The 26,001-nt window shown below is 42.0% G+C and overlaps 1 protein-coding gene and 1 long non-coding RNA gene across 2 annotated transcripts in view; one reads left to right on the top strand and one right to left on the bottom strand.

The window, feature by feature from the left end:
- Positions 1-21,260, top strand: part of LOC118368794 (ATP-binding cassette sub-family C member 3-like) — a 76,180-nt gene extending 54,920 nt beyond the window's left edge. Inside the window, 18 exon segments of the mRNA XM_052493729.1 lie at positions 617-683; positions 781-907; positions 1,075-1,251; positions 1,459-1,626; positions 2,417-2,597; positions 3,445-3,482; positions 5,536-5,603; positions 7,049-7,205; positions 7,355-7,562; positions 9,731-10,041; positions 15,234-15,433; positions 15,983-16,109; positions 16,340-16,441; positions 16,981-17,127; positions 17,655-17,813; positions 17,904-18,070; positions 18,325-18,519; positions 20,800-21,260. Coding sequence (XP_052349689.1) covers positions 617-683; positions 781-907; positions 1,075-1,251; positions 1,459-1,626; positions 2,417-2,597; positions 3,445-3,482; positions 5,536-5,603; positions 7,049-7,205; positions 7,355-7,562; positions 9,731-10,041; positions 15,234-15,433; positions 15,983-16,109; positions 16,340-16,441; positions 16,981-17,127; positions 17,655-17,813; positions 17,904-18,070; positions 18,325-18,519; positions 20,800-20,911 — 2,711 coding nt within the window. The 3' untranslated portion in view covers positions 20,912-21,260.
- Positions 7,802-9,724, bottom strand: LOC127915100 (uncharacterized). Its single transcript, XR_008090196.1, has 3 exons — positions 9,331-9,724; positions 8,225-8,604; positions 7,802-7,811 (listed from the first exon to the last, which is right to left on the bottom strand). It is a non-coding gene; the product is annotated as an uncharacterized LOC127915100 (long non-coding RNA).
- Positions 21,261-26,001: the final 4,741 nt, after the last annotated feature.

Consider the following 26,001-nt stretch of genomic DNA (forward strand, 5'->3'; position numbering starts at 1 on the left):
GAAAAGTACAAAGATCTTTTATAGCCAAGATGCACCCCTCTCAACCTACATGACGAACCACAGATACATAGAATGGTCACAAGGTTAAGATTTTTATGAAAGATATCTATAAAACATAGCAGAGAGTTACTGCTGTGTCAACAGTTTTCATTGTAAAGACCAGTGTCTGGTCCTCCTACTCCAAACTGGAACCGTCTCACCCTGGTACGGTATAGCACAAAAACATTACCTCATGTTATCTGGAATACTCTTTAGGCTTTATTACCCAAAGACATCATAAATCTCCTCTGTCAGTGTTATCTCATAGAGGCCCTCCTCAGTAGAACACACACACAATGGTTAACAGGATACTCTATTCTGTCGAATAAAACAACCATTCTAATACAATACAAGCATTATAACAATCTTGCAATTTTCAACGACAATAGTCATGGCTTTTCCTTCTTGGCTCTGAGACAGTTTGAATATATGCTTCCAGTTTGGTAATGCTGTGTCACGATTGGTGTTTTCCTAACTGCCTTTCATTCTTACACTGTGTTCTCCCCTTCAGATAGCTCAGTCACGATAGGAAAACACCAAACTTCCTTTCATTCTTACACTGTGTTCACCCCTTCAGATAGCTCAGTGACGGTTGTCAATGGGAAGTTCACCTGGGCAAAACAAGATCCTCCTGCTCTGCACAAGTAAGTTAGGGAGTTGTATCATGAAAAGGACAAATAACCATTTAAAGGGAAGGAATGTACTTTACTGATGTGCCCGTGTGTGTGTGTTTGTCCGCAGTATAAACCTGATGGTGCCGCAGGGCTCTCTGCTAGCGGTGGTTGGACATGTAGGCTGTGGGAAGTCTTCCCTGGTGTCAGCTCTACTGGGAGAGATGGAGAAGCTGGAGGGACACATCTCCATACGGGTACATCTGCACTCAATTCATTTATACTAACCGAAGATTGATTGGTGGGTCAATTGCTTGATTGATTGAACGATTGATCGACTGATTGATTGTTAGGGTCTAGATTGATTGTTAGGGTCTAGTTGTAGTTTTCATCTGTACTGAGTTCCTTCACTCCTCTCCTCCAGGGTTCGGTGGCCTATGTCCCCCAGCAGGCCTGGATCCAGAACGCCACTCTGAGAGACAACATCCTATTTGGCAAGGCCTACAACGAGCAGAAGTACCGCTCTTGTCTGGAGGCTTGCGCCCTGACCCCTGACCTAGAAGTACTACCTGGAGGAGACCTGACCGAGATTGGAGAGAAGGTAGGGAGATGGGAAAGAATCTAACATGGGTTGTTTTTGGAACTAAAGGCCATTTAAGCCCACTGAACAAAAGCTTAGGCATTAGCTCTGGGAGCTAAATTGCATCTTCGAGTCTCAAAGGAATGACTTTTGAGATCAGTGATTTGCTTGTGATTGCTAGCTTGCTAGTGATGTCTCTCTCTGTCTATCTGTCCCTCCTTCCCTCAGGGTATCAACCTGTCTGGTGGCCAGAGACAGAGGGTGAGTCTGGCCAGAGCTCTGTACAACGAGGCAGATGTCTACCTGCTGGATGACCCTCTGTCTGCCGTGGACTCCCACGTGGCCAAACACATCTTCGACCACGTCATTGGCCCAGAGGGGGCGCTGCAGGGCAAGGTGAGGAGGGTAGTCAATCTGCTCTGTTCTCCATACATTACAGAAGAAGAGGGACATTCTGAGGGGTAGCAGAGCAAAACGGACTGGTTAAATATATTGTCCTTTATCAACAATATTTGGTTGTATGAGAGAAACCAGTCGGATGTCTTGTCCTTTATCAACAATCTTTGGCTGTATGAGAAAGACCAGTCGGATGTCTTGTCCTTTATTAACAATCTTTGGTGGTCAGTCACTACATTGCCAATTTTGTCCATTCTAACATGGCTATCTCCTACAACTGACAAGTTCATAAGTTATATTCTGTGTAGTTCAGATAGTAAAACCCATTTGAAGAGTCCTCAACTACAATAGAGGAAGTAGTCACTCTTATTTGTGGTTTATTATTTTCCATCCTGTCTGCTGGTTGGTTTGGTAGCATATCTATGACTTTGTTGCGCTGATAAGAAACTTCAGTACAGAAGCTGGTTGGAATGTGCAGCACTTGGGTGTGTAAAGTCAGTATGTATATTGCAATATTTTATCGATATTTGTCTCTTAAGTCAAACATGCCAACATATTATCAGCACTTTTAATTTCCCTGACTGATGAAAACACATTTTCACATGCTCTCTTGTCTCTCTGTAGCAGATAAGTATTGAGCAATATGTTTGGAACATCTATTTGCAATAAAACCGCAGTATCTAATGGCAATGCATACTGTATCGGCACCTAAGAATACTAATAATATCGTATCGTGAGGTCCATGACAACTCCCAGCCTTAATGACAGAGCTTCTTTTCGTTTCCCCCAGACACGTGTCTTGGTGACACACGGCATCAGCTTCCTGCCGCAGGTGGACAACATAATGGTGATGGTGGAGGGCAGAGTGTCGGAGATGGGTTCATACCAGGAGCTGCTCCAACAGAACGGAGCTTTCGCTGAGTTCCTCAGAAACTATTCCCTGGAGGACATCATAGAGGATGAGGCAACAGGTACAACTATCTGTTACTATAGCAGAGGGATTCAGAACTCTCTGAGGTCCGTACATCTGCTGATTTTCTGGTTTCCCCGGTGTAAATCAGTGCCTGATTTATAGGGGATGAATTTAATGAAAGCAGTGGAAATGGCTTCAAGATCCAGATCTAAATCTGAGGACTAAAGCATAAAATCATACTATTGCTGTTTCTGCTCTTAGAGAGATATCTAAAACAGATACTATTGCTGTTTCTGCCCTTAGAGAGATATCTAAAACAGATACTATTGCTGTTTCTGCCCTTAGAGAGATATCTAAAACAGATACTATTGCTGTTTCTGCCCTTAGAGAGATATCTAAAACGGATACTATTGCTGTTTCTGCCCTTAGAGAGATATCTAAAACAGATACTATTGCTGTTTCTGCCCTTAGAGAGATATCTAAAACAGATACTATTGCTGTTTCTGCCCTTAGAGAGATATCTAAAACAGATACTATTGCTGTTTCTGCTCTTAGAGAGATATCTAAAACAGATACTATTGCTGTTTCTGCCCTTAGAGAGATATCTAAAACAGATACTATTGCTGTTTCTGCCATTGGGCTTCTAGTTATCTAAAACAGTGCCTATCAATATTTGTCCTGCGACTGGGTGTGCAAGCTACTGGGTTTTGCAACCAGTCCTGTTTCTAATACATCAAATCAAGGTCTAGTCAGCAGCTGATTAGATTATTCAGGTTTGTTAGAGTAGGGTCTAAAACAAACCCTGCATATCCTGTTTCTGCCCTAGGAGATAGTTCTAAACCTGTAGGGTATTGTACACCTGCTCCATAATTACCACGGTAAACATGTGACTCAACACTCCACAGTGGATTTGATTGAAGAAGAAGAGGACTTCCCTGATGACGTCCTTGGAGCAACCATACTAAAGACATGGAGACAGTGAACCAGTGGTCTGTTTGGTACAGTATAATCTATAACAGATTCATAAGGCACTCATGCCCTGTAGGAGTACATAAGGCAGAAAACACTCATAAGCCTCTGTAGCAGTACATAAGGCACTCTGTTTATGCCTCTGTAGCAGTTCATAAAACATATGCCTCTGTAGCAGTTCTAAGGCACTCATAAGCCTCTAAAACAGGTCATAATGCTGTTTCTGCCTCTAACAGGTCATAATGCATCTAAGCCAGATACATATGCTGTTTCTGCCCTTAGAGAGAGATATCTAAAACAGAATACGGCCCCTATTGATCTTGTTTTGCCCTTAGAGAGATATCTAAAGCAGATACCCGCAGATCTGTTTCTGCACCAATAGAGATATCACAAAACAGATACTAGGCTGTTTCATTTCAATATTTATTGGCACAGCAGTTCTAAAACAGATACTATTGCTGTTTCTACCCATCAAAAATGGCTAAAACGGAAGGTGGACTATTGCTGTTTCAAACAAGGTGGGAGTCGGAGTATTTGTTCACAGATAGCTGGAAAATTGCTGTCTTCTGTGTGGAGAAAGTGTCTAAAAGATATATTGCTGTTTCTGCCATTAGAAACGAAATATCTAAAACAAGAATATGGCTGGAACTGGCTACAAAAGGCAGAGGATATCTAAAAGGCCTCAAACTATTGCTGTTTCTGTTCAAAAGATATCTAAAACAAGATAGGCTATTGCAGTTTTATTTTGGCAGAAGAGATCTAAAACAGCCTATTGCTGTTTCTGGAGGGGGATTTCTAAAACAGATACTAAATTGCTGTTTCTGCCCAGAAAATATCTAAAACAGATACTATTGCTTTTAAATGTGAGAGATAGCAGAAACACCAGATACTAGTTGTTCTCAATCTAAAAGATATCTAAAACAGATACTATTGCTGTTTCTGTGGATGAGATCTAAAACATTTCTGACATTGCCCAGTTGTCAATTTTCATCCCTTAGTGGACTCCATCTAAAACAGATACTATTGCTGTTTCTGCCCTTAGGGCATGATTTCTAAAACAGATGTAAATGCTGATGGAGCTGCCTTAGGGAAGATATCTAAAACAGATACTATTGCTGTTTCTGCGGACTTGGAGAGATATCGGGAAAAACAGATACTATTGCTGTTTCTGCCCTTAGATTGTATCTAACCAGATACTATTGCTGTTTCTGCCTTGAAAATGGAGCATGTAATATCTAAAACAGATACTATTGCTGTTTCTGCCAAAGATATCTGAAAACAGCCAGTTCTATTGCATTTCTGCCCTTAGAGATATCTAAAACAGATACTATTGCTGTTTTGCCTTATCACACAGAGATATGGCTAGCCAAACAGATACTCAAAGATGTTTCTGAGCTTGTGAGGAGATTTGATACTATTGCTGTTTCTGCCCATAGAGATATCTGTTCTTGGACAGCAAAGGGAAAGACACAAAAACAGATACTATTGTTTTGTGAAATGCTTTTCTTGACATTAGATCATCTAAATGCAATGAACTTGCATTGCTGTTTCTGTCCTCTGATATGTATCTAAAACAGAAACTAAACTGTTTCTCTGTGGGAGAGATATCTAAAACAGATACTATTGCCACTTGCCAGCTTGCCAGATATGAAAAAACAGATACTATTGCTGTTTCTGCCATTGGGCTTCTGATAAAATAGGTATGCTTACCAGTGCCTATCAATATTTGCTCCTTTGAAGCACAAAAAAGCAGGTTGGAACTGTCGGTAACCCATTTGCTGTTGACGTGGAAAGTTTTGCAAACCTCCAAATGAGTTGATTACTCAAATCAATGATGCACTAGTCAGCAGCAAAATTATTCAGGTTTGCGGAGTAGGGTTGGAACAAAACCCCGTTAGCCCTCCCTGCCCATACCCTACACCAATGCCCCAGCTCCATAATTCCAGGCTGCTAAACATGTGACTCAACACTCCACAGTGAACAACTTTGATTGAAGAACAGGACTTCCCTGATGACGTACTGCTGAGCACCTCCACCATACAGACATGGTAGACAGTGAACCAGTGGTGAACTTGAGGTAAAAGAAGTTCATAAGGTACAGTATAAGCCTCTATAACAATTCAAACAAGGCACTTACTGTGCAATCACTCTTTAGCAGTTTTTACTCAGGCACTTTAAAGCCTCTGTTTAGCAGTTTACATAAGGCACTCATAAATGCCTCTGTTTTTGATTAATAGATTTTTGCACTATTTTATTGTATTTCAATCCAATTATATTTTTAAAATATTTCAGTTGAGTGGATGATAGAAAATTGCTATTATTGTTCATAAGGCACTCATAAGCACTTTTCTAAAATAGTCATAAATATAGGCTACTGACAGGTCTTGAATACCGGTTTCTTTCATTTAATGTTCATGTTACTGGGGCCTTTTATATAAAGGAAATAAGTCTTTTGTGTCTGTTGAAAATTAAAGATTACTGACAGGTCATAATGAAAATATTGCCTTTAACAGGTCATAAGGCACTATAAGGTTTTCAACAGGTTCATAAGGTTCACTAGACTATAAGCCTTTAAAAATTTTTCAGGAACATAAGACAGTCCAGCCCTAACAGGTCATAAGGCATTTTTATTAAGCCTCCGTAACATTTCATTTGACACCCCTAAGCCTCTAACAGGTCATAAGGCACTCATAAGCCTCTAACAGGTCATAAGGCACTCATAAGCCTCTAACAGGTCATAATGCACTCATAAGCCTCTAACAGGTCATAAGACACTCATAAGCCTCTAACAGGTCATAAGGCACTCATAAGCCTCTTAACAGGAACATAAGACACTCATAAGCCTCTAACAGGTCATAAGGCACTCATAAGCCTCTAACAGGTCATAAGGCACTCATAAGCCTCTAACAGGTCATAAGGCACTCATAAGCCTCTAACAGGTCATAAGGCACTCATAAGCCTCTAACAGGTCATAAGGCACTCATAAGCCTCTAACAGGTCATAAGGCAGTCCCTCCAGGATTCCTTCGTGTTTTTGTGTGATAGTTGCAGTCCAAAATGCTTGATTTTGCAGCAGCAATTCCGATATTGTCATATTTGTCACATAAATGTACTGAAGGGGGAAATGTCTGTTTGCCGTGTTGCTTGATTGAATAATGTTATGCGCAAAAAATTCTGTTTTTGGACAAAAATGCGAGCCATGTTTTTTTAGTGTGGTGATCAGATGGTTATATGCGATAATATTGCAATGATTTTACTTTTATCTGGTAATTGTCAAATTTGCAAACCCTTGCATAATATCCAGGGAATTGTTGATTTTGCCAAAAAATTGCAGACCACAGAATCGCAAAATCCTGAAGGGGCTTCGGTATGTTTAACCCCCTCTGTGATAGACAACTGCTGTGTTCTATGTGGTTTTAGACTTAAGTTACTAGCAAGCATTTTGCGAGAGATTTATTTTTGAAAAGTACGATACACACAACGATTGATTGATTGATTGATTGATTGATTGACGGATCAATCACTTCCTCCCTCCCTGCAGGCAGATCAGCGTCATCTCAGGGGACCTGGAGAACCCAAGGAGCAAGTCTGTCCGGAGACGTTTGTGCAGCGAGAGGAAGCACGCTGAGCCTGACGCAGAGAAGAAACTACCCAAGGTGGAGAAACTTATCCAGGCAGAGACCACTGAGACAGGCAGAGTGAGTAGAGATATGGAGATACATTGTTTAGTAAACCTGGTTGAGGGTGTGGACTTCTAAACTCTCCTACCTCCAGGGGTATTCCTAGACAGTACAACCTCTGACCTCTACCCTCTTAACCCTGACCTTTTATTAACCTCTCTCCTCAGGTGAAGAGCAAGGTGTTCTGGGAATACGCCAAGGCAGTAGGGCCTCTGCTGACCCTCTTCATCTGTTTCCTGTACGGCTGTCAGAGCGCCGCTGCCATCGGAGCCAACGTCTGGCTGAGTCAGTGGACCAATGACGCGGCTCAGAACATGACTCAGGAGAATGTCAGCATGAGGGTGGGGGTGTATGCTGCCCTGGGCATAACACAAGGTGAGGAGACCTGTTGTTCATTACCTTAGGATAAGAATACCTGTCCAGGATAAGAATACCTGTCCAGGATAAGAATACCTGTCCAGGATAAGAATAACTGTCCAGGATAAGAATACCTGTCCAGGATAAGAATACCTGTCCAGGATAAGAATACCTGTCCAGGATAAGAATACCTGTCCAGGATAAGAATAACTGTCCAGGATAAGAAGAACTGTCCAGGATAAGAATACCTGTCCAGGATAAGAATAACTGTCCAGGATAAGAATAACTGTCCAGGATAAGAATACCTGTCCAGGATAAGAATACCTGTCCAGGATAATAATACCTGTCCAGGATAATAATACCTGTCCAGGATAAGAATCCAGGATAAGAATACCTGTCCAGGATAAGAATACCTGTCCAGGATAAGAATACCAGGATAAGAATACCCAGGATAAGAATACCTGTCCAGGATAAGAATACTGTCCAGGATAAGAATACCTCCAGGATAAGAATACCTGTCCAGGATAAGAATACCTGTCCAGGATAAGAATACCTGTCCAGGATAAGAATACCTGTCCAGGATAAGAATACCTGTCCAGGATAAGAATACCTGTCCAGGATACCTGTCCAGGATAAGAATAACTGTCCAGGATAAGAATACCTGTCCAGGATAAGAATACCTGTCCAGGATAAGAATAACTGTCCAGGATAAGAATAACTGTCCAGGATAAGAATAACTGTCCAGGATAAGAATACCTGTCCAGGATAAGAATACCTGTCCAGGATAAGAATAACTGTCCAGGATAAGAATAACTGTCCAGGATAAGAATAACTGTCCAGGATAAGAATAACTGTCCAGGATAAGAATACCTGTCCAGGATAAGAATACCTGTCCAGGATAAGAATACCTGTCCAGGATAAGAATACCTGTCCAGGATAAGAATACCTGTCCAGGATAAGAATACCTGTCCAGGATAAGAATACCTGTCCAGGATAAGAATACCTGTCCAGGATAAGAATACCTGTCCAGGATAAGAATACCTGTCCAGGATAAGAATACCTGCCCAGGATAAGAATACCTGTCCAGGATAAGAATACCTGTCCAGGATAAGAATACCTGTCCAGGATAAGAATACCTGTCCAGGATAAGAATACCTGTCCAGGATAAGAATACCTGTCCAGGATAAGAATACCTGTCCAGGATAAGAATACCTGTCCAGGATAAGAATACCTGTCCAGGATAAGAATACCTGTCCAGGATAAGAATAACTGTCCAGGATAAGAATACCTGTCCAGGATAACCTGTCCAGGATAAGAAACTGTCCAGGATAAGAATACCTGTCCAGGATAAGAATACCTGTCCAGGATAAGAATACCTGTTCAGGATAAGAATACCTGTCCAGGATAAGAATACCTGTCCAGGATAAGAATACCTGTCCAGGATAAGAATACCTAAGAATCCAGGATAAGAATACCTGTCCAGGATAAGAATAACTGTCCAGGATAAGAATACCTGTCCAGGATAAGAATACCTGTCCAGGATAAGAATACCTGTCCAGGATAAGAATACCTGTCCAGGATAAGAATACCTGTCCAGGATAAGAATACCTGTCCAGGATCCAGGATAAGAATAACTGTCCAGGATAAGAATAACTGTCCAGGATAAGAATAACTGTCCAGGATAAGAATAACTGTCCAGGATAAGAATACCTGTCCAGGATAAGAATACCTGTCCAGGATAAGAATACCTGTCCAGGATAAGAATACCTGCCCAGGATAAGAATACCTGCCCAGGATAAGAATACCTGTCCAGGATAAGAATACCTGTCCAGGATAAGAATACCTGTCCAGCTTAATGTGACGTCACTGGTGAAGAAAGTATCTCTACAGTTCAATATTTATAGCGATTACAACGTGGTTACATTTGTTCATGGTGTTTGGGTCGTTTGTCCCTAAGAGAGATTTAGTTATTGTAGGTATTGTTGTGTATGTTTAACTTTTTGACTGTATGACGCTAACTATGAATGGTTGGTTTTGTGTGAGGACTTTGGCCTCTACCCCTCAGTAACACTGGATGCTTGATTTGAATTTCACTGAAAAGGGACTCCGCATTCAGGAGAGAGGACCCATACAAAACCCACTGTCTCCTCAACCCTCATCTCCCTCCCTCCCTCCCTCCCTCTCAGGCATCCTGGTCATGGTCTCCTCCTTCACCCTGGCCATGGGGAACATCGGAGCAGCCAGGAAGCTCCACTATGCCCTCCTGGACAACAAGTTTCACACCCCTCAGTCTTTCTTTGACACCACCCCCATAGGCAGGGTCATCAACCGCTTCTCTAAGGACATCTACGTCATCGACGAGGCACTGCCCTCCACCGTTCTCATGTTCCTCGGGACCTTCTTCTCCTCTCTCTCCACCATGATAGTCATAGTGGCCAGCACCCCCATCTTCGCCGTGGTCATAGCTCCCCTGACTTTCATATACGTCTTCGTCCAGGTATTGGTTCTGTTCTGAGGAGCTAACAGTTGCTTGCTCTGCTCTCTAGGACAGGAGTTTATGGTGTCCAGTAATACTTTTCCTTTACATTTTTGCTTACGTTCCTGAATGCGGCATGCAGCGTCATGATTGGTGGAGCAGTTTATGTATCCTTTGAACTTTATGTTTCTCTTCAGCTTTTTGTTTTCCTGTGATCAGTTTGAGTTTGCTCTACTCCTCCCGGTCTCCTCTTCCCTGACCATGCATTCACTTCCTCTCTCTTTCTCTCTCTTTACCTACACACGCCAACACACACATACATACAGAGCGTGCCATCTCGAGTCACCAACAGCCGGTACAGTAGTGAATAGTGAAGGAGGCTTCTGTTCTCCTGAGTTGTGTTTGTTGACTGAGACCCAGGAGAACACTGCTGTGTGTTCTTTACAACCTCACGTCCTTCTCAGGGACACGCTGGAGAATGGGGATTTATACTATAGAGTGGCGTAGGATGAAGTAGCCCCGAGGAAGTACAATTCTGATGTTTTTCACTTTTGACCAATCAGATCAGTTCTGAAAAAGATTTGATGTGAAAAGATCTGATAGGATTTGTCAAAAGATCAACAAGTGGGTATCTAGTGTGCTGCTGCCCTCTGGTGGTAAGCGAATGGAAAGACAACTTGTCATCAGTCTGACGCTACAGGTATCTGTCCACACGGTAGGGAGTTAGAGGTTATTTTGTTTCTTGTCTAACTATACAGGGTATTGATTAGCTTCAAGGTTTCCATACAGTGTCTCTACCCTTTGACCCAGGAAATTAATATGAGGGTCCTCTTGTGCCAAAATACTACATACCAGTGGTCTGTGAAGACCTGGTATTAGCCGAATCCCAACTTGAGTTAAGATGAATGAGTGCTGAGAGAAGAGAGAGAGAGATGCTTTCATTTCAGGAAACCACCTCCTCCTTTCAACCCGTTTGATGAGTTCCATAGAAAAGATGTAAAGAGATTTACATTTATCCTGACGTGAAAACGGTTTACTTTGTGTCTCGGTTTGGATGTTTCGCTGAGGGCTGCTGGGCCTTATGCATGGTCATCATTTGTTTTAACATTATGCTTGGTCATCATTTGTTTTAACATTATGCTTGGTCATCATTTGTTTTAACATTATGCTTGGTCATCATTTGTTTTAACATTATGCTTGGTCATCATTTGTTTTAACATTATGCTTGGTCATCATTTGTTTTAACATTATGCTTGGTCATCATTTGTTTTAACATTATGCATGGTCATCATTTGTTTTAACATTATGCTTGGTCATCATTTTGTTTTACCAGTGGTCCAGTAGCTAGCAGTTTCCTGACGTAGGAAAACTGATATATATTTCTGCCGGTGAACCATTTGAAACTGCAGTTCTTACGGGTGAATATAAGCCAAGGTTCTGTGTGTTCACGTGCCTCTGGAGATGCTTACTATCTAACTGGAACAACGGCATATGATTCCTGTCCATTTTTTGCTTTTGTCTTGGCATACTTTATATCTGTGTGGTCTTTTTGTCTTGGCATACTTTATATCTGTGTGGTCTTTTGTCTTGGCATACTTTATATCTGCGTGGTCTTTTGTTATGGCATACTTTATATCTGTGTGGTCTTTTGTCTTGGCATACTTTATATCTGGGTGGTCTTTTGTTATGGCATACTTTATATCTGCGTGGTCTTTTGTCTTGGCATACTTTATATCTGCGTGGTCTTTTGTCTTGGCATACTTTATATCTGCGTGGTCTTTTGTCTTGGCATACTTTATATCTGCGTGGTCTTTTGTCATGGCATACTTTATACAGTGGGGCAAAAAAGTATTTAGTCAGCCACCAATTGTGCAAGTTCTCCCACTTAAAAAGATGAGAGAGGCCTGTAATTTTCATCATCGGTACACTTCAACTATGACAGACAAAATGAGGAAGAAAAATCCAGAAAATCACATTGTAGGATTTTTTATGTATTTATTTGCAAATTATGGTGGAAAATAAGTATTTGGTCAATAACAAAAGTTTATCTCAATACTTTGTTATATACCCTTTGTTGGCAATGACAGAGTTCAAACGTTTTCTGTAAGTCTTCACAAGGTTTTCACACACTGTTGCTGGTATTTTGGCCCATTCCTCCATGCAGATCTCCTCTAGAGCAGTGATGTTTTGGGCCTGTTGCTGGGCAACACATACTTTCAACTCCCTCCAAAGATTTTCTATGGGGTTGAGATCTGGAGACTGGCAAAGGCCACTCCAGGAACTTGAAATGATTCTTACGAAGCCACTCCTTCGTTGCCCAGGCGGTGTGTTTGGGATCATTGTCATGCTGAAAGACCCAGCCACGTTTCATCTTCAATGCCCTTGCTGATGGAAGGAGGTTTTCACTCAAAATCTCACGATACATGGCCCCATTCATTCTTTCCTTTACACGGATCAGTCGTCCTGGTCCCTTTGCAGAAAAACAGCCCCAAAGCATGATGTTTCCACCCCCATGCTTCACAGTAGGTACAGTAGGTATGGTGTTCTTTGGATGCAACTCAGCATTCTTTGTCCTCCAAACACGACGAGTTGAGTTTTTACCAAAAAGTTATATTTTGGTTTCATCTGACTATTTGACATTCTCCCAATCTTCTTCTGGATCATCCAAATGCTCTCTAGCGAACTTCAGACGGGCCTGGACATGTACTGGCTTAAGCAGGGGGACACGTCTGGCACTGCAGTATTTGAGTCCCTGGCAGCGTAGTGTGTTACTGATGGTAGGCTTTGTTACTTTGGTCCCAGCTCTCTGCAGGTCATTCACTAGGTCCCCCCGTGTGGTTCTGGGATTTTTGCTCACCGTTCTTGTGATCATTTTGACCCCATGGGGTGAGATTTTGTGTGGAGCCCCAGATCGAGGGAGATTATCAGTGGTCATGTATGTCTTCCATTTCCTAATAATTGCTCCCACAGTTGATCTCTTCAAATCAAGCTGCTTACCTATTGCAGATTCAGTCTTCCCAGCTTGGTGCAGGTCTACAATTTTGTTTCTGGTGTCCTTTGACAGCTCTTTGGTCTTGGCCATAGTGGAGTTTGGAGTGTGACTGTTTGAGGTTGTGGACAGGTGTCTTTTACACTGATAACAAGTTCAAACAGGTGCCAAACAGAGGAGCCTCTTAAAGAAGGAGTTACAGGTCTGTGAGAGCCAGAAATCTTGCTTGTTTGTAGGTGACCAAATACTTATTTCCCACCATAATTTGCAAATAAATCCATTAAAAATCCTACAATGTGATTTTCTGGATTTTTTTCTTCTCATTTTGTCTGTCATAGTTGAAGTGTACCTATGATGAAAATTACAGGTCTCTCTCATCTTTTTAAGTGGGAGAACTTGCACAATTGATGGCTGACTAAATACCTTTTTGCCCCACTGTATCTGCGTGGTCTTTTGTCTTGGCATACTTTATATCTGCGTGGTCTTTTGTCTTGGCATACTTTATATCTGCGTGGTCTTTTGTCTTTATATCTCGTGGTCTTTTGTCTTGACATACTTTATATCTGCGTGGTCTTTTGTTTTGACATCTTTATATTTGTCTTGTCTTGACATACTTTATACTTTATATCTGCGTGGTCTTTTGTCTTGGCATACTTTATATCTGCGTGGTCTTTTGTTTTTTTTTAACTATTACTTATTGGGATTGGTGGGTTATTGTTCTACTTGAATGAGTTTTAATCTTAAAAAATGATTTTATCTTAATCTTTGTGTTTAAAAAAAAAAGTACACTACAACATTATGATGGCATTTAAGCACTAATGGATGTTGAAGTGTTGCTTTTTAGTTTGTAATCAAATGTGTTTTAGTCCTGAGTGCTTTAGAATTTGATTTGATAATGAAATTAAATAATAGTTATTTTTTAGAATAATTTTGGTGGCCTGGTGGAAAGAGCATCTGGCATTATGATAATTTATGTAAACAGTAGCTAAATATTCATAAAATATATTGATCACTATCAAATTAATATATTACTCTATAAGTCTATCAAATGAACTCTGTAGGTGTTGTGACCCCTGACCTTAACATAGTGTGATACTCCAGTGTGTGCTCCAGGGTTTAGATATCTGTTATAGCGTGTACTCCAGGGTTTAGATATGTGTTATAGCGTGTACTCCAGGGTTTAGATATGTGTTATAGCGTGTACTCCAGGGTTTAGATATGTGTTATAGCGTGTACTCCAGGGTTTAGATATGTGTTATAGCGTGTACTCCAGGGTTTAGATATGTGTTATAGCGTGTACTCCAGGGTTTAGATATGTGTTATAGTGTGTACTCCAGGGTTTAGATATGTGTTATAGCGTGTACTCCAGGGTTTAGATATGTGTTATAGCGTGTACTCCAGGGTTTAGATATCTGTTATAGTGTGTACTCCAGGGTTTAGATATGTGTTATAGCGTGTACTCCAGGGTTTAGATATGTGTTATAGCGTGTACTCCAGGGTTTAGATATGTGTTATAGTGTGTACTCCAGGGTTTAGATGTGTTGTAGCGTGTACTCCAGGGTTTAGATATGTGTTATAGCGTGTACTCCAGGGTTTAGATATGTGTTATAGCGTGTACTCCAGGGTTTAGATATGTGTTATAGCGTGTACTCCAGGGTTTAGATATGTGTTATAGCGTGTACTCCAGGGTTTAGATATATGTTATAGTGTGTACTCCAGGGTTTAGATATCTGTTATAGTGTGTACTCCAGGGTTTAGATATGTGTTAGTGTGTACTCCAGGGTTTAGATATGTGTTATAGCGTGTACTCCAGGGTTTAGATATCTGTTATAGCGTGTACTCCAGGGTTTAGATATGTGTTATAGTGTGTACTCCAGGGTTTAGATATCTGTTATAGTGTGTACTCCAGGGTTTAGATATGTGTTATAGCGTGTACTCCAGGGTTTAGATATCTGTTATAGCGTGTACTCCAGGGTTTAGATATGTGTTATAGCGTGTACTCCAGGGTTTAGATATGTGTTATAGCGTGTACTCCAGGGTTTAGATATGTGTTATAGCGTGTACTCCAGGGTTTAGATATGTGTTATAGTGTGTACTCCATGGTTTAGATATGTGTTATAGTGTGTACTCCAGGGTTTAGATATGTGTTATAGCATGTACTCCAGGGTTTAGATATAATATAATGCTGTATAATGCTGTCTGTCTCTCTTCCCCACGGCTTTAGAGATTTTATGTGGCAACGTCTCGACAGTTAAAGCGTCTGGAGTCGGTCACCAGATCTCCCATATACTCCCATTTCTCTGAGACCGTCACCGGCTCTAGTGTCATCAGAGCCTACGGCAGACGCGATGCCTTTGTTCTAATGAGTGACGTGAAGGTGGATGACAACCAGAAGAGTTACTACCCTGGTATAGTGGCCAACAGGTAGGTGGTATCTCTCTCCTACTGCACGTTCACTATGGACTCTGGAGGACAGACGCTGCGTTCCAATTGCCTTAATGTACTTCCTTTCCTCGTTCCCATTTTTTGGCTCCTGCTGATCTGAAAGCGGCTGGCTAAGGATCCAAGGGCCCTAGGATTCTCTTTACAAAATGGCGGATTCATTTAGTGGACAGTATTTGTCCGTTTTTGGATGGTTGAGAATTGTAACAGAGCCCCCCCCCGACTGGTGCTAAATGTCGAAAGCTCCACAGACTAACTTGTTACGTCACAAATGACAGACAGTAAGACGTTGGTGTCCCACTTCACAATACGTGGCCCTTAATACCGAATATGGCCTATGTTTGCATGGTGATGTAGTTACATAAGCAGGTACGGTGCAGAGACATACTGTGTGTCAGTGCTGCTCTAACTGTGTGTGTGTGTGTGTGTGTGTGTGTGTGTGTGTGTGTGTGTGTGTGTGTGTGTGTGTGTGTGTGTGTGTGTGTGTGTGTGTGTGTGTGTGTGTGTGTGTGTGTGTGTGTGTGTGTGTAGGTGGTTAGGGGTGCGTATAGAGTTCATTGGGAACTGCATCGTGCTGTTCGCTGCGCTGTTTGCTGTGATCGGGAAGGACAATCTCAACCCTGGACTGGTGGGACTCTCTGTGTCCTACGCTCTACTGGTACAGTACAACATATTCATAGATCTACTGTCCGTCTAACGGTCTGATACACATTTCCATTAGGCTGAGCAGTTTCACAGATCCCCATCTGCTACACTAGGTTGGAGATAGAACCCAGTGTTTTAAAAGCGATCTGGTATGATGATGTACGACAGCTTAATGACGCTGCTTGTGTTTTCTCACCAATAAGCATCACTCATGCTACAGTACTGTGTTGTCCTTGGTAACAGGTGACCATGTCACTGAACTGGATGGTGAGGATGACGTCAGATCTGGAGAGCAACATCGTAGCCGTGGAGAGAGTCAAGGAGTACTCTGAGACCAAAATTGAGGTACAGAGCGCACACACGCACTGCTTACTAGGGTAGGACATTTACATATGGACATCAACCAATGAACCAGGTCTAATCTCTCAGACGTACAAGGCAAAGTGACAGTGGAAATGTTGTGTTGTTGCCCGCTGTTTGTTACTTAAGACCACCTGAGTTCTGTAAATAGTATTTATATATATATTTATATATTTATGTTTTTCATAAGTGTGTTTTTATTTTGGGCTGTTTGGCTGCCAAGTCAGACTCACAACCATAAAAGACTAATACAAGTGGAAGTAGATGTATAACTTGGATATTATGTACCGTACAGCGATTCCCTTTGATGTGGACGGCCGGGCGATATAGCACGCTGTACATTTCAGAATACTTTGATTATTAACTAAATATAACCCCCTATTTACTGATCACGTGGTTGAGTTTCTAGAATACTGTGTTTTCTGAAATACGGCTCTCATCAACCTTCTGCCAAATGTGGGCAGAATTTGCAATTGTATATAAAGTGTATTGTTGCGCATCATTGTGTTTGTGTATGTTTCAAGGCCCCGTGGGAGGTGGAAGACAAGAAGCCTTCCCCTGATTGGCCATCCCAGGGGAAGGTAGAGTTCCTTGACTACAGTGTGAGGTACAGAGAGGGACTAGACCTGGTCCTCAAGAACCTCACCCTCAGCGTCGTTGGAGGAGAGAAGGTGAGAGCCACAGGCCTAAATGGTGTAGATTAGTGAGGAAAACATGCGTTTTAGAAAGAGTTAAATGATATCATCAAACGACTTCAACGAGACCCTCATTAACAGTTCCCCTGTTGGAGGAAGTCCTACGAAGGCACAGTCTAAACTAACTAACATGCGTTTTAAATACCGTGCGACAAGGCCTCAAATACAGTCGCAGATTAATGGAGAAACCTGACACCGTGAAAACACCTGGAAAATGTTCATTTTGGGGTGAAAAACATTGCTTTCGTTTGTCACTCGGAACATGGTAAATGGTTAACACACCGTTACAGAATGTACCCCCAATGAGGGGGACGCTGTACTCCTGCCATCACATGTTATACACAGATAAAATGCTGTTTAGTTTATCAGAACAGGTGCTGATGTGTGTATCAAGCACACAGATATCTGGAACAAGTGTTTGAATAGAGACGGGTAAACTACAATGCTCGCTGAGTGTGCAGGTTTCCGGAGGGTTTCATTATGTTGGCCTGCGTGTGTTACAGATAGGTATCGTGGGTCGTACTGGGGCTGGTAAGTCCTCTATGACACTGTGCCTGTTTCGGCTGTTGGAGGCGGCAGGGGGAGAGATCACCATCGACGGGGTCAAGATATCGGAGATAGGGCTGCATGACCTGAGGTCGAAACTCACTATCATACCACAGGTACACACACACACACACACACACACACACACACACACACACCCTACACCTTCCTCACCTCCACCTCCACTACCCTCTCTACGTCCCCAGGAACCAGTGCTGTTCTCAGGCAGTCTGAGGATGAACCTGGACCCCTTTGAGAAGTACAATGACGGAGAGGTGTGGAAAGCTCTGGAACTGTCCCACCTCAACAAGTTTGTCAGCAACCAGCCGGCTAAACTGGAGCTGGAGTGTTCAGAGGGAGGAGAGAACCTCAGGTAACATCCCAAACTACTTAAACAACGGCATGTTTTCAGACACACCTGTAGAAGGCATTTACCTGTATATTCAGGTGGGAATTAAAACTAAACTTAACAACATTTGGAATACAAACATGTCTTTATTAGGATATTCTCTTAAGGATGTCTCTGAATCTTTCTTTTTAGCTTTTTGTACCTTTTCACATTTTACTCGTCTGGAAAATAATGTCATATTTGTGTGTGTGTGTGTGTGTGTGTGTGTGTGTGTTCAGTGTGGGCCAGAGGCAGCTGGTGTGTTTAGCCAGGGCTCTACTGAGGAAGACGAGGATCCTGATCCTGGATGAAGCCACAGCAGCCATCGACCTAGAGACCGACGACCTCATCCAGTCAACCATCAGGACACAGTTTGAGGACTGCACTGTGTTCACCATAGCTCACAGACTCAACACCATCATGGACTACACTAGGTAATGTGCAATGCATTATACATACATACATACATACATGACATACATACATACATACATACATACATACATACATACATACATACATACATACATACATACAATGACATACATACATACATTGACATACATACATACACAACGGCACATACATACATACATACATACATACATACATACATACATACATACATACAGTGCATTCAGGAAGTATTCAGACCCCTTGACTTTATCCACATTTTGTTATGTTACAACCTTATTCTCAAATTGATTAAATCAACAACAACAAAAATCCTCAATCTATAAATAACCCAAACAGGTTTAGAAATGTTTGCATCCTGTTTCCATTGATCATCCTTGAGATGTTTCCTCAACTTGATTGGTGTCCGTCTGTGGTACATTGAATGGATTGGACATGATTTGGAAAGGCTCACATGAGGTCGAAGGATTTGTCTGTAGAGCTCCGTAACAGGATTGTGTCAAGGCACAGATCTGGGTAAAGGGTACCAAAAAATATCTGCAGCATTTAAGGTCCCCAAGAACACAGTGGCCTCCATCATTCTTATAGGAAGAAGTTTGGAACCATCAAGACTGTTCCTAGAGATGGCCGCCTGGCTAAACTGAGCAATCGGAGGAGAAGGGCCTTGGTCAGGGAGGTGAGCAAAATCCTGATGATCAAAGCTCCAGAGTTCCTCTGTGGAGATGGAAGACCCTTCCAGAAGGACAACCATCTCTGTAGCATGCCACCAATCAGGCATTTTTGGTAGAGAGGCCAGACAGAAGCCCTTCTTCAGTAAAAGGCACATAACAGCCCGCTTGGAGTTTGGCAAAAGGCACCTAAAGACTATGACCATGAGAAACAAGATTCTCTGGTCGGATGAAACCAAGATTGAACTCTTTGTCCTGTATGTCAAGCGTCTCGTCTGGAGGAAACCTGGCACCATCCCTACGGTGAAGCATGGTGGTGGCAGCATCATGCTGTGGGGATGCTTTTCAGTGGCAGGGACTGGGAGACTAGTCAGGATCGAGGGAAAGATGAACGGGGCAAAGTGCAGAGAGATCCTTGATAACCTGCTACAGAGAGCAGATGAACTCAGACTGGGGCGAAGGTTCACCTTCCAACCTAGATAACAACCCTAAGCACACAGCCAGGACAACGCAGGAGTGGCTTTGGGACAAGTCTCTGAATGTTCTTGAGTTGCCCAGCTCTGGTAGGAGACCTGAAAATAGCTGTGCAGCGATGCTCCCCATCCAATCTGACAGAGCTTGACAGGATCTGCGGAGAAGAATGGGAGAAACTCCCCAAATACAGGTGTGCCAAGCTTGTAGCATCATGCCTCAGAAGACTCGAAGCTGTAATTTCTGCCAAAGTTGCTTCAACAAAGTACTGATTTAAAGGGTCTGAACAATTTTAGAATACATTACAAATACTTTACAATAAGGCTGTAACGCAACAAAATGTGGAAAAAGTAAAGGGGTCTGAATACTTTCCGAATGCTCTGTATATACGTACATATACTAAAAAATCTAAGGTAATCAGTCAATTGAAATCAATTAATTAGGCCCTGTTCTATGGATTTAACATGACTGAACAGGGATGCACCCATGGATGCACCCACCCTTGACTGATTACCTTATATGAACATGAGCCAAGCCCAGCCAATCGGAATTAGTTTTTTTCCCACAAAAGGGCTTTATTACAGACAGAAATACTCTGGTAAGGGGGTTGTGAGGTCAGTTGGTCAGTGGAGAAGCAGGGCAGGGAGGTGTTAGATGAGAGCGAGGACGTACTGCCAAATGCAGAGAGGAGGAAAGAAGGAGGCAGAGGGAATGAGTCAGAAATAGTCCGGGGTGTGAGGTTCAAGCCCAGCACTGTGAGAAATCCTCAGGAAAGGTACGACATTGGAGGAGGCTTATGGTAGAGAAATGAACATTCAATTATCTGGCAACAGCTCTGGTGGACATTCCTGCAGTCAGTGTCATTGTGTTGTGCAACAAAACTGCACATTTTAAAGTGGCCTTTTATTATCCCCAGCACAAGGTACATCTGTGTAATGATCATGCTGTTTAATCAGCTTCTTGATATGCCACATTTTTCAGGTGAATGGATTATCTTGGCAAAGAAGAAATTCTCACTAACAGGGATATCAACAAATTTGTACACAACATTTGAGAGAAATAAGCTTTTTGTGCATATGGAACATTTCTGGGATTTTTTTTCATTTCAGCTCATGAAACATGGGACCAAATGAACGATTCTACTTCTTCTCTTATTTGCAGAGTGCTTGTGTTGGACAAGGGACAGGTAGCTGAATTTGACACTCCTTCAGAACTTTTATCCAAGAGAGGAATCTTCTATGGAATGGCTAAAGATGCTGGACTGACACAATAGCCTCTCCTCTATAAACCTTATTGTGCCTTCTGGCAGAAAACAGAGTGCCAGTGAATGTATCCTTTTATACGCTGTGGTCTACTGAGAAACCAGGATGAAACACTTTTTTTTTTTTACATTTTATTTGAAAAACTTTTATAAAGAGTGAGTTTCAGGATGAATCCAGCTATTTTTGTACCGTATTGTGTTTGTTATTTAAGCTATACATTTTATTATTAAGAGATGTCTGATGGGGAAGTTGGCTCAGTTCAATATGTGATTCCTTTGTGGACCGTGTATGCAAAAACTTGAATTCTGTACCACCAAAATATGAAAGATGATAATGCCTTTATTAAAGAAATGAAGACTGCCTTGTTGATGTTTCTGTGATAGTTTTCATAAAACATGTTAACTACTCTGGTATAACCTACGCTACAACAGCAACATTGTTAGCAATGTAGGGGAAAACCAATGTAGAACATTTAGCTGAAAACATAGGAATTAACAGGATTTATGGTTTGATACATACAGACTGTCAACACAAGAGCATACATATATGGACCATATGAATACATACATACATACATACATACATACATACATACATACATACATACATGACACATATGGCCTAGATGAATTAACACTGGAATATTACAGCCTGCAGGTTCGTAGCTTCCACCCCTTCATCACCCACAAACACACACCAACTGACACTTACAATGTGCCTGATTGACTGCTGAATAATATTGTTTTCTTGTATTTAAAAAAATATATATATTATGTCTCTGATACGTTAGGCTGCAAGGGGCTAAAGAATAGCCCATAGTAATATATGTAGCCTTAGAAAAAGGGTCATAAATCATTTGCTAACATCAGATAACATTCATATATTGGCCATCTCCGAGACTCACTTAGATAATTCATTTGACGATACAACATCTACAGAAGAGACAGGAATGCCTATGGGGGAGGTGTTGCTGTATATATTCAGAGCGATATTCCTGTAATGCTTCGAGAGGATCTAATGCTGTTGAAGTGTTTAAGCCTATTCTTTTTGGTTGTTGCTAAAGGCCACCAAGTGTTAATAATCCGTATCTAGATAGGTTGTGTGATGTAAACAGAGGTCTACTTTCTTGAGGACCTGAATATTGACTGGTTTTCATCAAGCTGTCCAATCAAAAGGAAGCTGCTCACGGTAACCAGTGCCTGTAATCTGTTTCACGGTATTAATCGACCTGCCTGAGTGTTTACGAATAGTACAGGAACAACATTATCCACGTGTATTGATCAAATGTTTACTACGGCTGCAGAACTCTGTTCTAAAGCTGTATCCACATCCATCTGATGTAGTGATCACAATTTAGTGGTTTATATTTTAAAAAAAGACAAGATTCCAAAAACTGGCCTTAAAATAGTGTATAAGAGGTTTTGTAATGATTCTTATGTTGAAAATGTAAAAAAATATATGTTGGTCTGTATGTAATGAGGAGCATCCACATGCTGCACTTGATGCATTTATGAAACAGTCTCCTATTAAGAAACGCACTTAAGGCTCTGTGGATTGATGAGGAATTGAAAAGCTTTAAGGATGAAGCAAAAGGAACGGCTAGTAAGTCTTGCTGCACAGCTGATTGCCAAACTTACTGTAAATTGAGACAAGAAGAAACTATTATGAAACTAAGATAAATTATATAAAGTATGATGGAAAAAAGCATTGGAGCATTGAATGAAATTATGGGTGTAACGGATGTGAAATGGCTAGCAAGTTAGCGGTGGTGCGCGCTAATAGCGTTTCAATCGTGACGTCGCTCACTCAGAGGCCTTGAAGTAGTTGTTCCCCTTGTTCTGCAAGGGCCGTGGCTTTTGTGGCGCGATGGGTAACGACGCTTCGATTGTGGCTGTTGTCAATGTGTGTAGCTCAGAGGGTCCATGGCGTTGAGCCCAGGTAGGGGCGAGACCAGATACGTAGAATGTAAACATGACTGTAAGTCGCTTTGGGCATGAAGACATATATTATATTATATATTATTATAATGTGTCAGATGGCTCATTCAACAACAAAAACATGTAATGTTACATGGGCCTAATTCAACTCAATCTTTCATTGACTCAGAATTACTATTTCATTAGAAAAGTGGGCAAACTCAGGCATGAAACGCCAACAACAAGTGGTGAGCCGTCATATTCGTACATATAATACCTAATGATGGAAGAAAACAATGGTCATTTAGAATTGTATAAAGTCCGTGTGGGAGTGGTGGAAAAACGGTCAGTAAAGACAAACCTTCTGGCATTGACAACTTTGATGGAAAGCTACTGAAGATGGTAGTGGACTATATCTCCACTCTAATTTATCATATCTTTAATCTGACCCTAGAGAAAAGTATTAATCCTCAGACCTGAAGGAAGCTAGTCATTCCTCTAACCGAGAATGGTAAACTTTTTTTTCCAAAAGTTTGCTAAGAGCTGGCAGCAAGCTGATTGGTCGGCTGTTAGTCTGGTACTAACAGCCGACCAATCAGCTTGCTGCCAGCTCTTAGCAAACTTTTGGGGGAAAAAAACGTGTTTGACCAGATACAATGCCTCGCTGACTAGGACAATGTACTCCTTGTTACAAGCAAAGTAGGAGGCTGTTGTCACTCAAAGTTGCTACTTCAGAACAGGAACTTTTCCATTTATATTATTCCTATTTTAAATTGATGTAGATCTCTCCTTGAGATGTTCTTGTCTGTTATGTCATGTTTTCTGTGGACCCCAGGAAGAGAGGCTGCTGCTTTTGCAACAGCTAATGGAGATCCAAATAAAATACAAAATAACTGAGCTATAAACCTTCTACATGAAATGCCTCACTGACTAGGACAATGGAGGTCCTTGGTACAAAGTAAGAAGCTGAAGTCGTAATTCATTAGTTTTCAAAGTGTCAAACTTGCTCACCTGGATGCTCTCCCGAACCAGGGTTGGTGACCACCAGTGAGGTAATTACATGAATGCTGAAGTTACTGCAGTCGAGCACTAGAGGAGGCCATTTAACCACGCTCCGTCGTACCTCGCAGCACAGACTATACCTCATAGGCTCAGGCGTCAGTACAGATGGGAGCCGGTGTTGTCTAACTATGTTCCCTCTTGGTGTTGCTAGCGCCACGGGCTTACCAACTGATCCACACAGGACCACATTTACCTTGTAACGACTCCGCAGCAGTACTGTCCTGAATGCAGTAAACACACTAAAGCCACCCTGACACTGACTGACATTGGACCTTTCCTTCAGTGAAAGTAAACCAATAAACCTAAACATTCATTTGAAATATCATGTTGATTCGCACAATGATAGTGAATCTGTCCCACAAACATCGAGAGCTCCGCTGATATTTTGCCTCTTATAATGAAGCTTAGTCCTGACTGCTGTGATGGATGGTTGATTTGATGTGGTCTCTCAGGATGAAGTTGCTCACAGATCCAAGGTCAGTTTTATGTTTCCCCAAAAATTGATTTGAGGAGAGTAAACTGATCCTAGATTTTTAGGCCTAAGGGTAGGACAGCCCCGATCTCTAATGGGAGGGGAGTTTATCCCCAGATTGCTCGAAGCATGATGCCTCTTGCTCCACACCACAGAACCACAGAGCTCTGTGGTGTTCTGGGGACGACTTGTGGCCGGCTTCTCAGCAGTGTTTTCCTGCATTAACTGTGTGTTGTTCTAACGTCAGGCCATAAGCTACCGAACACCCCCCCCCCCCCCCACCCCCTTCCTCTCAGCCACCCAACACCAAACGCTGACAGGTGATTGGTTCAGCTGACGATGGATGAGCTCAGAGTAGAGCCCTGCACTGGCAAACATTTTAAGCCTGAGCCTTACCCATGCTTGTGACATTCAGGCCCTACTCAGGCCCAATTGCTTCTGACAAATTTAAAGGCCGGACCTGCCTGAAATCAGAAATAACTTCCTCCCTTAGTAAACCCATTAGCTGCTCCTCTCTCTGTCACTGGCTCCTGCACGCTGATCTCTCTGCATGCACTCTGCTCATGGCAGCTCGTGAGTATCCATAGCATTGGCTCCGCTTGGGCTGCTCTGCATGCACTCTGCTCATGGCAGCTCGTGAGTATCCATAGCATTGGCTCCTGCACGCTGATCGCTCTGCATGCACTCTGCTCATGGCAGCTCGTGAGTATCCATAGCATTGGCTCCGCTTGGGCTGCTCTGCATGCACTCTGCTCATGGCAGCTCGTGAGTATCCATAGCAACGGCTCCGCTTGGGCTGCTCTGCTCAGTGAAAAGACAGAGAGCAGTTAGTTGTATAGTTACTTTTTGTCATTGTAAACTCCAACTCAAGGAACAGCTATTTTCTGTGAAATAATCTCACCTGTTTCATATTTGACGAGGTTGAAGGACTTCTGACACCTTGTTATGATCTTAGTCTGATCTTAGTCAGACATGACTGTACTGCACAACAGAGAACGAGCAAATGGCTCAGCTTCAAAATGTTAATGATCAATTCAGCGATACCTGAGCCCTACCCGTAACCTAGTTATGAAAAAACAGGCTCTACCCGGCCTTAACCCGATGTATAATATCAGGTTAGTACAAGCAACACGTAGCATGCAGACAGAGAAACATAGAACAAGCAACATGTAACATGTAGACAGAGAAACAGAACAAGCAACACGTAGCATGCAGACAGAGAAACATAGAACAAGCAACATGTAACATGTAGACAGAGAAACATAGAACAAGCAACATGTAACATGCAGACAGAGAAACATAGAACAAGCAACACGTAGCATGCAGACAGAGAAACAGAACAAGCAACACGTAGCATGCAGACAGAGAAACATAGAACAAGCAACATGTAACATGTAGACAGAGAAACAGAACAAGCAACACGTAGCATGCAGACAGAGAAACATAGAACAAGCAACATGTAACATGTAGACAGAGAAACATAGAACAAGCAACATGTAACATGCAGACAGAGAAACATAGAACATGTAACATGCAGACAGAGAAACATAGAACAAGCAACATATAACATGTAGACAGAGAAACAGTACAAGCAACATGTAACATGTAGACAGAGAAACATAGAACAAGCAACATGTAACATGTAGACAGA

Source organism: Oncorhynchus keta, chromosome 3 (assembly GCF_023373465.1).
Source record: "Oncorhynchus keta strain PuntledgeMale-10-30-2019 chromosome 3, Oket_V2, whole genome shotgun sequence".
Taxonomy (NCBI): domain Eukaryota; kingdom Metazoa; phylum Chordata; class Actinopteri; order Salmoniformes; family Salmonidae; genus Oncorhynchus; species Oncorhynchus keta.